The following is a 15,419-nucleotide window of genomic DNA, read 5'->3' on the forward strand; positions in this document are numbered from 1 at the left end:
GATTAGTGGCTGCTGGTGGGTGGGGTGTAGGAGGGAGGAATGAGAAGTGATTGCTAATGGGTACAGAGTTTCTTTTGGAAGGTGATGGAAATTAGTGGTAAAGGTTGCACAACTCTCAGTATACTAAACCACTGAATTATACACTTTAAAAGGTAAGTTTTATCATATGTGAATTGTATCAAAATAAAGCTGTTATGTTTAAAAAATTTTTTTGACTGTGACAAGAAACAAATAAGGGAGTAGCTAGGAGATGTGGGATATAAAATATCTGGAACAAAAATTCCTTAATAATCTATCCAGAGTCACAGTGTTCAAGCTTTAGCCTTATTCTAAGATTGCAAGCTCTGTCCTATCAGGCTTCACACTTTTTAGTTCTTCTTTAGTTCTTCCCGTGTCAGCCAGTAATTCTTCCTCTTTACTTAATAGTAGATTGTTTTTTTGATTTTGCCTCAAAATCACTTAGATTCTGCCTCAAATCAGCACTCACCTTTCATTCATCTTTCCATTCCCATTACTACTGTACCGATTTAGGTTCTCATCACTTCATCCTAAGACAGTGGCCTCAGCTCTAGTTAACAAGGCTTGCATTCTTCCAGGTTTTGTGAATATAAGTGTGTCCTGTAGTCTCTTCTACTGTCACCATATTTATCTTTCTAAAACATTCTCTTTACTGTTATGTCCCTGTTCCTGAACCAGTTACAGAAAGATAAATTCAATATCCATGGGAAATAGTTTGCTCACCAATCCATGCTCCTATATAATTATAAGATATTGTCAACACAATTTCTTATAATTCTTCTATATGAATTCTACCCCTCTTGTGTTATAGCTCAAACTGATCTGGTACACTCTGAATACATCATGCTCTTTCCCAAATGAGTGACTGTGTTTACTTTTCGCCTACATAGACAATTTTCCTTCAACCTCCGTCAGTTGACCAAACCCCACCCAATACTTCATGGCCTAGCTGAGATCCCACCTACTTGTCCAAGTCTTCCCAGATCACTATCGCCAGAAGCAATCTCCTTCTCCTTCAACCTCAGAGAACTTAAGTCCATATTTAACATTTGACAATCAGTTGAGTACTCAATACTTTTAATCTTTTACATTGCTGGCTTTTCGTATAATGGAAAAATACTTTATTAGAAGTTAGAAGATTTATCTGGATAAGTCACCAGCTTATTATTCCAGTTATTCACTTGAATAATGGGAAAATAACCCCATTTGGTAAAAGGAATCAAAGAGAAACTGTTCAATATATAACAGATTTTTAAACTGAAAATGGCATTATTCATAATTTCATGTGTTTTCTCTACAACAAGGTGGTAAACTACTAAGATCATAAATTCTTAAAATTCTTGGGATTTTTCACAACAGAATGTGAAAAATCTATGTCAAGTTTACATGAGATTTCAAAATGAGCTGATAAAAATATTTTTATATATTTATCCTGAATTTACAAAAAGTTTCCAAATATTTTCCTCAATCATTTATAGCCACCCAGATTGCTTTAATCTAAATGAAACTATTACTATATCAACCATAGAGATGATCAGAGGACTGGATATTTTTAGGTTTTAATCACCATAATATGTCTCACAAAGTGGAATTGATTAGCTGAGCATATCAGAATTCTCAAATTAGTTTAACTGCTCTTACTTTGAGGATCTACAGAACATTTCACAACTAACCTAGGTACAAATTCTGATCTTTTCCCCATCCTTCATATGACTTCTAATCACCAAAAGGCAATATAAGCTTCAATTAAAAAATGGATGACAATTACCATTTGATCCTACCAAACTGAGACAACTACCTTTAGAAGATCAATGACCAGCTCCATAGGCCCATGAGATTTCCTGTGATTATTCCTAGGATCATAGGCATGTGGGAATCACTCTAATCCTAACTTTCTCTAAACCCTCAATCACATCTTACATTTGAAAAACTTGCGATTTTTTAAGGTGAAGTATATACAAATAGAGGTCATTAAAAACTCTACCTGTAAACATAATGGTTTATGCCAATGATTCTCAAATTATGGTTCCCAGCCTAGAACATCAGCTTCACCTGAGACCATCTAACACATTCAAATTCTTAGGCCCTACCCCAGTCCTACTGAATCAGAAACCTTGAGGTAAAGCCCAGCACTCTAGGCATCCTAGCATTTAACTACCCCTCCAAATGATTCTGATGTAGACTATCAAAGAAAACAATCACTTAAACTTACCCTCCTGAGAGAACAGGTAATACCACTCGAACAAATGGAGGATCAAATGGAAAGTTATCCTAAAAAACAAATAAGCAAGTTTAATTTTAAGAATATCCTTAATACTGTATTATTTAGACGATTTAAAAATACTCTATAGCCCAGTCACTGAGCCGCCACCAAGGACTCAGCAGCCTCCCCCTTGAGCCCGCTCGCTTCCCAACACTCTGTCCCCACAACCCGCCTTCTCCAGCCGCCGCCTTCCACAGGCCGTTTCCACCGAGGAAAAGGGATTGCATCGTATGTCCACTATCCAGAAGCTCCACACTATCTACCCCTTTGCTGATGCAAGGGTGATGATCTGCTTCCTGCTGGCACTGAGGATTATATCCATATAAGAATTCAACAGGAAAACGGCAGGAAGACCCTTACTACTGTCCAAGGGATCACTGATGATTACGATAAAAAGAAACTAGCAAAGGCGTTTAAGAAGAAATTTGCTTGCAATGGTACTGTAATTGAGCATTCAGAATATGGAGAAGTAATTCAGCTACAGGGTGATCAGGACAAGAACATCAAAAATATATGCCAGTTCCTCGTAGAGACTAGACTGGGTAAGGACGATCAGCTCAAGGTTCATGGGTTTTAAGTGCTTCTGGCTCACTGAAGCTTAAGAGAGGATTTCCTTGCAATGAGTAGAATTTTCCTTCTGTCCCCTGTCACAAGTTTAAAAACCTCACAGCTTGTATAATGTAACCATTTGGGGTCTGCTTTTAACTTGGACTAGTAACTCCTTCAGGCAATAAACGAAAAAGAGCCCAAAAAAAAAAAACATAAACATTAAAAAGAAAAAAAAAGTTTATAAAGAATGTATATATTTATTATCTAATGATGAATGAGGGTCATAAACATAAAAATAGTCCTCCAAAATGAAATGAAATGAAAACGAAAGCTAACATAAATGAAGTTAAGATCAGGCCCAACAAAAACAGAAATATAGATCAATGGAACAGGATAGAAAGCACAGAGATAAACCCACGCACATATGGTCACCTGATCTTTGATAAAGGAGGCAAGATTATACAATGGAGAAAAGACAGCCTCTTCAATAAGTGGTGCTGGGAGAAATGGACAGGTACATGTAAAAGTATGAAATTAGAAGACTCCCTAACACCATACACAAAAATAAACTCAAAATGGATTAAAGACCTAAATGTAAGGCCAGACACTATCAGACGCTTAGAGGAAAACATAGGCAGAACACTCTATGACATAAATCACAGCAAGATCCTTTTTGACCCACCTCCTAGAGAAATGGAAATAAAAACAAAAATAAACAAATGGGACCTAATGAAACTTCAAAGCTTTCACACAGCAAAGGAAACCATAAACAAGACCAAAAGACAACTCTCAGAATGGGAGAAAATATTTGCAAATGAAGCAACTGACAAAGGATTAATCTCCAAAATTTACAAGCAGCTCATGCAGCCCAATAACAAAAAAATGAACAACCCAATCCAAAAATGGGCAGAAGACCTAAATAGACATTTCTCCAAAGAAGATATACAGATTGCCAACAAACACATGAAAGGATGCTCAACATCATTAATCATTAGAGAAATGCAAATCAAAACTACAATGAGATATCATCTCACACTGGTCAGAATGGCCATCATCAAAAAATCTAGAAACAATAAATGCTGGAGAGGGTGTGGAGAAAAGGGAACACTCTTGCACTGTTGGTGGCAATGTAATTTGATATAGCCACTATGGAGAACAGTATGGAGGTTCCTTAAAAAACTGAAAATAGGGCTTCCCTGGTGGCTGACAGTCCGCCTGCCGATGCAGGGGACACAGGTTCGTGCCCCGGTATGGGAGGGTCCCACATGTGGCGGAGCGGCTGGGCCCGTGGGCCACGGCCGCTGGGCCTGCGCACCCGGAGCCTGTGCTCCGCAACAAGAGAGGCCACAATGGTGAGAGGCCCGCGTAACGCAAAAAAAAAAAACAACAACCTAAAAATAGAACTATAATACAACCCAGCAATCCCACTACTGGGCATATACCCTGAGAAAACCATAATTCAAAAAGAGTCATGTACCAAAATGTTCATTACAGCTCTATTTACAATAGCCAGGACATGGAAGCAACCTAAGTGTCCATCAACAGATGAATGGATAAAGAAGATGTGGGACATATATACAATGGAATATTACTCAGCCATAAAAGGAAACGAAATTGACTTATTTGTAGTGAGGTGGATGGACCTGCAGTCTGTCATACAGAGTGAAATAAGTCAGAAGGAGAAAAACAAATACCGTATGCTAACACATATATATGGAATCTAAGGGGAAAAAAAATGTCATGAAGAGCCTAGGGGTAGGATGGGAATAAAGACACAGACCTACGACAGCATGGACTTGAGGATATGGAGAGGGGGAAGGGTAAGCTGTGACAAAGTGAGAGAGTGGCATGGACACATACACACTACCAAATGTAGGGTGGATAGCTAGTGGGAAGCAGCCGCATGGCACAGGGAGATCAGCTAGGTGGTTTGTAACCACCTAAAGGGGTGGGATAGGGAGGGTGGGAGGGAGGGAGATGCAAGAAGGAAGAGATGGGAACATATGTATATGTATAACTGATTCACTTTGTTATAAAGCAGAAACTAACACAACATTATAAAGCAATTATACTCCAATAAAGATGTTAAAAAAATAAAAAATAAAATAAAAAGATCAGGCCCAAATAGGACAGTATATTGTAAACTTAAGAAACACACAGAGATAGCCTCACCCACCAGAGGGCAGCCAGCAGAAGCAAGAAGAACTACAATCTTACACCTATGGAACAAAAACCACATTCACAGAAAGACAGACAAGATGAAAAGGCACAGGACTATGTACCAGATGAAAGAACACTATAAAAGCCCAGAAAAACAACTAAATGAATTGAAGATAGGCAACCTTCCAGAAAAAGAATTCAGAATAATGACAGCGAAGATGATCCAGGACCTCGGAAAAACAATGGAGGCAAATATCGAGAAGATGCGAGAAATGTTTAACAAACATCTAGAAGAATTAAAGAACAAACAAACACAGATGAACAACACAATAAGTGAAATGAAAAATACACTAGAAGGAATCAATAGCAGAATAACTGAGGCAGAAGAACGGATAAGTGACCTGGAAGACAGAATGGTGGAATTCACTGCTGCACAACAGAATGAAGAAAAAGAAAGGATGAAAAGTAATGAAGACAGGCTAAAAGACCTCTGGGACAACAATAAACGCAACAACATTCGCATTATAGGGGTCCCAGAAGGAGAAGAGAGAGAGAAAGGACCCAAGAAAATATCTGAAGAGATTATAGTCAAAAAGTTCCCTAACATGGGAAAGGAAATAGCCACCCATGTCCAGGAAGTGCAGAGAGTCCGATATAGGATAAACCCAAGCAAAAACAGGCCGAGACACATAAATAATCAAATTGGCAAAAATTAAACACAAAGAAAAATTATTGAAAGAAGCAAGGGACAAATAACAAACAAGGGAATTCCCATGAGATAAACAGCTGACTTCTCAGCAGAAACTCTACAAGCCAGAAGGGAGTGGCATGATATACTTAAAGTGATAAAAGGGAAGAACCTACAAGCAAGATTACTCTACCTGGCAAGGATCTCATTCAGATTTGATGGAGAAATCAAAACCTTTAGAGAAAAGAAAAAGCTAAGAGAATTCAGCAGCACCAAACCAGCTCTACAGCAAATGCTAAAGGAACTTCTCTAGACATGAAACACAAGAGAAGAAAAGGACCTACAAAAACAAACCCAAAACAATTAAGAAAATGGTCATAGGAACATGCATATCGATAATTACCTTAAATGTGAATGGATTAAATGCTCCAACCAAAAGAAACAGGCTTGCTGAATGGATACAGAAACAAGACCCATATATATGCTGTCTACAAGAGACCCACTTCAGACCTAGGGAAACATTCAGACTGAAACTGAGGGGATGGAAAAAGATATTCCATGCAAATGGAAACCACAAGAAAGCTGGAGTAGCAATACTCATATCAGATAAAATAGGCTTTAAAATAAAGAACGTTACAAGAGACAAGGAAGGACACTACATAATGATCATGGAATCAATCCAAAAAGATATAACAATTATAAATATATATGCACCCAACACAGGAGCACCTCCAATACATAAGGCAACTGCTAGCAGCTTTAAAAGAGGAAATCAACAGTAATACAATATTAGTGGGGGACTTTAACACCTCACTTACACCGATGGACAGATCATCCAAAATGAAAATAAGAAAGGAAACACAAGCTTTATATGACACAACAGACCAGATACAACTGATATTTATAGGACATTCCGTCCAAAAACAGATTACACTTTCTGCTCAAGTGCGCACGGAACATTCTCCAGGATAGATCACATTTTGGGTCACAAATCAAGCCTCAGTAAATTTAAGAAAACTGAAATCATATCAAGCATCTTTTCTGACCACAATGCTATGAGATTAGAAATCAATTACAGGGAAAAAAACATAAAAAACACAAACACATGGAGACTACACAATACATTACTAAATAACCAAGAGATTACTGAAGAAATCAAAGACAAAATCAAAAACTACCTAGAGACAAATGACAATGAAAATACAACGATCCAAAACCTATGGGATGCAGCAAAAGCAGTTCTAAGAGCGAAGTTTATAGCTATACCAGCCTACCTCAAGAAACAAGGAAAATGTCAAATAATCTAACCTTACATCTAAAGGAAATAGAGAAAGAAGAACAAACAAAATCCAAAGTTAGCAGAAGAAATCATAAAGATCAGAGCAGAAATAAATGAAACAGAAACAAAGAAAACAACAGCAAAGATCAATAAAACTTAAAGGTGGTGTTCTGAGAAGATAAACAAATTTAATAAACTTTTAGCCAGACACCTCAAGAAACAGAGGAAGAGGGCTCAAATCAATAAACTTAGAAATGAAAAAGGAGAAGTTACAAAAGACATCACAGAAATACAAAGCATCCTAAGAGACTACTACAAGGAACTCTATGCCAATAAAATGGACAACCTGGAAGAAATGAACAAATTCTTAGAAAGGTATAACCTTCCAAGACTGAACCAGGAAGAAATAGCAAATATGAACAAACCAATCACAAGCACTGAAATTGAAACTGTGATTAAAAATCTTCCAACAAACAAAAGTCCAGGACCAGATGGCTTCACAGGTGAAGTCTATCCAACATTTAGAGAAGAGCTAACACCCATCCCTCTCAAACTCTTCCAAAATATTGCAGAGGAAGGGATACTCCAAAACTCATTCTATGAGGCCACCATCACCCTGACACCAAAACCAGACAAAGATACTACAAAAAAAGAAAATTACAGACCAGTATCACTGATGAATATAGATGCAAAAATCCTCAACAAAATACTAGCAAACAGAATTCAACAACACATTAAAAGGAACACATACCACGATCAAGTGGGATTTACCCCAGGAATGCAAGGATTCTTCAAAATATGCAAATCAATCAATGTGATAAACCATATTAACAAATTGAAGAAGAAAAACCATATGATCATCTCAATAGATGCAGAAAAAGCTTTTGACAAAATTCAACACCATTTCTGATAAAAACTCTCCAGAAAGTGGCCATAGAGGGAACCTACCTCAACATAATAAAGGCCATACATGACAAACCCACAGCAAACATCATTCTCAATGCTGAAAAACTGAAAGGATTTCCTCTAAGATCAGGAACAAGATAAGGAGGTCCACTCTCACCACTATTATTCAACATAGTTTTGGAAGTCCTAGCCACAGCAATCAGAGAAGAAAAAGAAATAAAAGGAATACAAATTGGATAACAAGAAGTAAAACTGTCACTGTGTGCGGATGACATGATACTATACATAGAGAATCCTAGAGATGCCACCAGAAAACTACTAGAGCTAATCAATGAATTTGGTAAAGTTGCAGGATACAAAATAATGCACAGAAATCTCTTGCATTCCTATACACTAATGATGAAAAATCTGAAAGAGAAATTAAGGAAACACTCCCATTTACCATTGCAATAAAAAGAATAAAATACCTAGGAATAAACCTACCTAGGGAAACAAAAGACCTGTATGCAGAAAACTATAAGACACTGATGAAAGAAATTAAAGATGATACCAACAGATGGAGAGATATACCATGTTCTTGGATTGGAAGAATCAATATTGTGAAAATGACTATACTACCCAAAGCAATCTACAGATTCAATGCAATCCCTATCAAATTACCAATGGCATTTTTTACAGAACTAGAACAAAAAATCTGAAAATTTGTATGGAGACACAAAACACCCTGAATAACCAATGCAGTCTTGAGGAAAAAAATGGAGCTGGAGGAATCAGACTCCCCGACTTCAGACTATACTACAAAGCTACAGTAATCAAGACAATATGGTACTGGCACAAAAACAGAAATATAGATCAATGGAACAGGATAGAAAGCCCAGAGGTAAACCCACGCACCTATGGTCAACTAATCTATGACAAAGGAGGCCAGGATATACAATGGAGAAAAGACAGTCTCTTCAATATGTGGTGCTGGGCAAACTGGACAGCTACATATAAAAGAATGATATTAGAACACTCCCTAACATCATATACAAAAATAAACTCAGAATGGATTAGAGGCCTAAATGTAAGACTGGAGACTACAAACCTCTTAGAAGAAAACACAGGAAGAACACTCTTTGACATAAATCACAGCAAGATCTTTTTTGATCCACCTGTTAGAGTAATGGAAATAAAAACAAAAATAAACGAATGGGACCTAATTAAACTTAAAAGCCTTTGCACAGCAAAGGGAACCATAAACAAGACTAAAAGACACCCCTCAGAATGGGAAAAAATATTTGCAAACAAATCAACGGACCAAGGATTAATCTCTGAAATATATAAACAGCTCATGCAGCTCAATATTAGAAAAACAAACAACCCAATGCAAAAATGGGCAGAAGACATAAATAGATGTTTCTCAAAAGAAAATATACAGATGGCCAAGAAGCACATGAAAAGCTGCTCAACATCACTAATTATTAGAGAAATGCAAATCAAAACTACAATGAGGTATCACCTCACAGCAGTTCGAATGGGCATCATCAGAAAATCTACAACCAACAAATGCTGGAGAGGGTGTGGAGAAAAGGGAACCCTCTTGCACTGTTGGTGGGAATGTAACTTGATACAGCCACTATGGAGAACAGTATGGAGGTTCCTTAAAAACCTAAAATAGAATTACCATATGACCCACCAATCCCTCGACTGGGCATATACCCTGAGAAAACCATAATTCAAAAAGACACATGCACCCCAATGTTCATTGCAACACTATTTACAATAGCCAGGTCATGGAAGCAACCTAAATGCCCACTGACAGACGAATGGATAAAGAAGATGTGGTACACATATACAATGGAATATTACTCAGCCATAAAAACGAACAAAACTGGGTCATTTGCAGGGATGTGGATGAATCTAGAGACTGTCATACAGAGGGAAGTCAGTCAGAAAGAGAAAACCAAGTAACGCATATTAATGCATATCTGTGGAACCTAGAAAAATGGTACAGATGAACCAGTTTGCATGGCAGAAGTTGAGACACAGATGTAGAGAACAAACGTATGGACATCAAGGGGGGAAAGTGGCGGGGTTGGGTTGAGGGGGGTTGTGGGATGAATTGGGAGATTGGAATTGACATGTATACACTGATGTGTATAAAATAGATGACTAGTAAGAACCTGCTGTATAAAAAAAATAAAATTCAAATAAAAAAGAAATACACAAAGGTGTTCCATGTCCAACAGAACTATATAAAGGAACCATCCCAATAATGATAGACTAGGTAATTTGGATCGATCCTCTGGCTAAGAATTAGAAAAGGTAGACAAAAATGTACAATTACAGAGCTAAGATCAGGAAGAGAAAGGGAACCCCAGAGAGTGGGGCCTTTTCTTTCCCTTTGGGTTTTCTTTCAATTACAGGAGAGGAAGATAAGAGGTTAAGAAGCTAGGGCTAAGAAGATAAAAATTGGATCTCAGGGTCCACCAAGGGAGACCTTTATTAGGCTCCAACACTTTAGGTTGGGACCCTGAAGGACAAACCACAAACTGCCCTGATGGAATGAAGCCAATCTTTACATCATCTCAATGCCTTTCTGGATTCAGTGATCCTGGATTGCTACTGCCCAAGCACCTGACAGGGGCAAAGGTACATCTTCTCTGTAGAGCAACAGCATCTAAGCCTTTTCATATATAATATCTATCATCAAAAATAACCACTCATAAAAGACTTAAAGACAGCCATGTGAGGCCTGGTCTTCTTGCACTTGAGGCTCCACGTGAGTTGCCTGCATGCAAAGAGCAGCTCCTCCAGGTTCCTTCCCTGTGCTAAATGTGGCCCTGCAGCTTGTCAGTACCCTGGGCGGTGCTTGTGGCCTCGGTGACCTGGGTGCCCGCGTGTCTGTGGTACACCCAAACCAGGGGTCTGTCTAGCTTCTGTAAAGTCTCCAGGGAAAGCCATTTTTTCAATGCCTACAATGGAATGGCAAGGCCTCTGATAAGCAGGTGTAGAAGATATGCTTGCTCTTCAGGCCACAGTTCAGAAGAGGGGACCTTCAACATGGCGGAGGACTAAGACATGGAGATCACCTTCCTCCCCACAAATACATCAAAAATACTTCTACAAGTGGAACAACGTCTACAGAACACGTACTGAACCTTGGCAGAAGACCTCAGACTTTCCAAAAGATGCCTGAAGGCGACCTACCCGCACAAGGGGGGCCAAAACAAAAGATGAACAGCAGGAGTTGTGCGAACAAAGAGAACGGGAAATTTCTCCGTGCAGCCTCAGGAGCATTGGATTAAATCCCCACAATCAACTTGATGTACCCTGCATCTGTGGAATACCTGAATAGACAACAAATCATCCCAAAATTGAGGCAGTGGACTTTGGGAGCAACTGTAGACTTGGGGTTTGCTGTCTGCAACTGATTTGTTTCTCATGTTCACCTTAGTTTAGTTTTTAGCTCTTGTTATCAGGTAGATTTGTTTATTGGTTTGGTTGCTCTCTTCTTTTTTAATTATTTTTTATGTTAATGTATTTTTTTTTAATTTTAATTTTCTTTCTTTTTTCCCCCCTTTTCTTCTGAGCCATGTGGCTGACAGGGTCTTGGTCTCCAGCCAGGTGTCAGCCCTGAGCCTCTGAGGTGGGAGAGCCGAGTTCAGGACACTGGACCACCAGAGACCTCCCGACCCCCCATAATATCAACTGGCGAGAGCTCTCCCAGAGATCACTTCCTCAACGTTAAGACCCAGCTCCACGCAATGGCCAGCAAAGCTCCAGTGCTGTATGCCCCATGCCAAACAAGGCAGGAACACAACCTCACCCATTAGCAGAGAGGCTGCCTAAAATCATACTAAGTTCACATACACCCCAAAACCCACCAACACACGGCACTGCCCACCAGAGAGACAAGATCCAGCCCCACCCACCAGAACACAGGCACTAGTCCCCTCGACCAGGAAGCCTACACAACCCACTCAACCAACCTCACCGACTGTGGGCAGACACCAAAAACAATGGGAACTAAGAAGCTGCAGCCTGTGAAAAGGAGACCCCAAACACAGTAAGTTAAACAAAGTGAGAGGACAGAGAAATATACAGCACATGGAGGAACACGGTAAAAACCACCAGTCCAAACAAATGAAGAGGAAATAGGTAGTCTACCTGAAAAAGAATTCAGAATAATGAGAGTGAACATGTTCCAAAATCTTGGAAATAGAATGGAGAAAATACAAGAAATGTTTAACAAGGACCTAGAAGAACTAAACAGCAAACAAACAATGATGGACAACACAATAAACGAATTTAAAAATTCTCTAGAAGCAATCAATAGCAGAATAACTGAGGCAGAAAAATGGATAAGTGACATGGAAGATAAAACAGTGGAAATAATTACTGCAGAGGAGAATAAAGAAAAAAGAATGAAAAGAATTGAGGACAGTCTCAGAGACCTCTGGGACAACATTTAACATACTAACATTCGAATTATAGGGGTCCCAGAAGAAGAAGAGAAAAAGAAAGGGACTGAGAAAATATGTGAAAAGATTATAGTTGAAAACTTCCCCAACATGGGAAAGGAAATAGTCAATCGAGTCCAGGAAGTGCAGAGTCCCATACAGGATATATCCAAGGAGAAACACACAAAGACACATATTAATCAAACTAACAAAAATTAAATACAAAGAAAAAATATTAAAAGCAGCAAGGGAAAAGCAACAAATAACATACAAGGGAATCCCCATAAGGTTAACTGCTGATCTTTCAGCAGAAACTCTGCAAGCCAGAAAGGAGTGGCAGGACATATTTAAAGTGATGAAAGGGAAAAACCTACAAACAAGATTACTCTACCCAGCAAGGATCTCTACCCAGCAAGGATCTCATTCAGATTCAGCGGAGAAACTAAAACCTTTACAGACAAGCAAAAGCTAATAGAATTCAACACCACCAAACCAGCTTTACAACAAATGCTAAAGGAACTTCTCTAGGCAGGAAACACAAGAGAAGGAAAAGCCCTACATAAACAAACGCAAAACAATTAAGAAAATGGGAATAGGAACATACATATCGATAATTACCTTGAATGTCAATGGATTAAATGCTCCAACCAAAAGACATAGACTGGCTGAATGGATACAAAAATAAGACCCATATATATGCTATCTACAAGAGACCCACTTCAGACCTAGGGACACGAACAGATTGAAAGTGAGGGGATGGACAAAGATATTCCATGCAAATAGAAATCAAAAGAAAGCTGGAGTAGCAATTCTCATATCAGGCAAAATAGACTTTAAAATAAAGACTATTACAAGAGACAAAGAAAGATACTACATAATGATCAAGGGATCAATCCAAGAAGAAGATATAACAATTGTAAATATTTATGCACCCAAAATAGGAGCACCTCAACACATAAGGCAAATACTAACAGCCATAAAAGGGAAAATTGAGAGTAACACAGTAATAGTAGGGAACTTTAACACCCCACTTTCACCAGTGAACAGATCATCCAAAATGAAAATAAATAAGGAAACACAAGCTTAAAATGACACATTAAACAAGCTGGACTTAATTGATATTTATAAGACATTCATCCAAAAAGAACAGACTACACCTTCTTCTCAAGTGCTCATGGAACATTCTCCACAAGAGATATCATCTTGGGTCACAAATCAAGCCTTGGTAAATTTCAGAAAACTGAAATCATATCAAGTATCTTTTGCAACCACAACACTATGAAATATCAATTACAGGAAAAACAACTGTAAAAAACACAAACACATGGAGGCTAAACAATACGTTACTAAATAACCAAGAGATCACTGAAGAAATCAAAGAGGAAACCAAAAAATACCTAGAGACAAATGACAATGAAAACACGATGACTGAAAATCTATGGGATGCAGCAAAAGCAGTTCTAAGAGGGAAGTTTATAGCAATACAATCCTACCTCAAGAAACATCTCAAATAAACAACACTAACGTTACACTAAAGCAATTAGAATACTCTGGTTTCTCTTCAGATAGAATAAATCTTTCGCCTTTTACAAAAAAAAAAAAAAAGCAATTAGAGAAAGAAGAACCAAAAAAACACAAAGTTAGCAAAAAGAAATCATGTAGATCAGAAATAAAGGAAAAAGAAATAAAGGACACAAGAGCAAAGATCAATAAAACTAAAAGATAAACAAAATTGAGAAGATAAACAAAATTGAGAAGATAAACAAAATTGATTCTTTGAGAAGATAAACAAAATTGAGAAGATAAACAAAATTGAGAAGATAAACAAAATTGATTCTTTGAGATAAACAAAATTGAGAAGATAAACAAAATTGATTCTTTGAGAAGATAAACAAAATTGAGAAGATAAACAAAATTAAGAAGATAAACAAAATTGATTCTTTGAGATAAACAAAATTGAGAAGATAAACAAAATTGAGAAGATAAACAAAATTGATAAACCATTAGCCAGACTCATCAAGAAAGGGAGAAGACTCAAATCAGCAGAATTAGAAATGAAAAACGAGAAGTAACAACTTACACTGCAGAAATACAAAGGATCGTGAGAGATTACTACAAGCAACTATATGCCAATAAAATGGACAACCTGGAAGAAACGGACAAATTCTTAGAAAACCAAATCTTTCTGAGACTGAACCAGGAAAAAATAGAAAATATAAATAGACCAATCATGAGCACTGAAATTGAAACTGTGATTAAAAATCTTCCAACAAACAATAGCCCAGGACCCAATGGCTTCACAGGTGAATTCTATCAAACATTTAGAGAAGAGCTAACACCTAGCCTTTTCAAGCTCTTCAAAAATACAGCAGAGGGGGCTTCCCTGGTGGTGCAGTGGTTGAGAGTCCGCCTGCCGATGCAGGGGACACAGGTTCGTGCCCCGGTCCAGGAAGATCCCACATGCCGCGGAGGGGCTAGGCCCATGAGCCATGGCCGCTGAGCCTGCGCATCCGGAGCCTGTGCTCGGCAATGGGAGAGGCCACAACAGTGAGAGGCCCACGTACCGCAAAAAATAAAAATAAATAAAAAATACAGCAAGGGAGGAACACTTCCAAACTCATTCTATGAGGCCACCATCACCCTGATACCAGAACCAGACAAAGATGTCCCAAAAAAGAAAGCTACAGGCCAATATCCTGAGGAACACAGATACAAAAACCCTCAACAAAATATTAGCAAACAGGGCTTCCCTGGTGGCACAGTGGTTGAGAATCTGCCTGCTAATGCAGGGGACACGGGTTCAAGCCCTGGTCTGGGAAGATCCCACATGCCGCTGAGCAACTAGGCCCAAGAGCCACAACTACTGAGCCTGCGTGTCTGGAGCCTGTGCTCCGCAACAAGAGAGGCCGCGACAGTGAGAGGCCCACGCACAGCGATGAAGAGAGGCCCCCACTTGCCACAACTAGAGAAAGCCCTCGCACAGAAACGAAGACCCAACACAACAGAAATAAATTAATTAATAAACTCCTATCTCCATCATCTTCTTTAAAATACTAGCAAACAGACTCCAACAGCACATTAGAAGGATCATACGCCAGGATAAAGTGTGGT

General features: G+C 38.5%; 1 protein-coding gene and 1 pseudogene across 3 annotated transcripts in view; one reads left to right on the forward strand and one right to left on the reverse strand.

Moving 5' to 3' along the window:
* Positions 1 to 15,419, reverse strand: part of UBE2Q2 (ubiquitin conjugating enzyme E2 Q2) — a 71,892-nt gene that overhangs the window by 16,878 nt on the left and 39,595 nt on the right. For both annotated transcript variants that reach the window (XM_082836036.1, XM_082836035.1), the window contains one exon: positions 2,231 to 2,289. In XM_082836036.1, the coding sequence (XP_082692162.1) occupies positions 2,231 to 2,289 (59 nt within the window). The remainder of the gene's footprint in view (positions 1 to 2,230; positions 2,290 to 15,419) is intronic.
* LOC309961864 (eukaryotic translation initiation factor 1-like) lies at positions 2,485 to 3,686 on the forward strand (annotated as a pseudogene). Its single transcript has one exon. The product of its transcript is annotated as a eukaryotic translation initiation factor 1-like (transcript).

The sequence above is a fragment of the Leucopleurus acutus genome (assembly GCF_964270905.1).
Source record: "Leucopleurus acutus genome assembly, chromosome: 1".
Taxonomy (NCBI): Eukaryota; Metazoa; Chordata; class Mammalia; order Artiodactyla; family Delphinidae; genus Leucopleurus; species Leucopleurus acutus.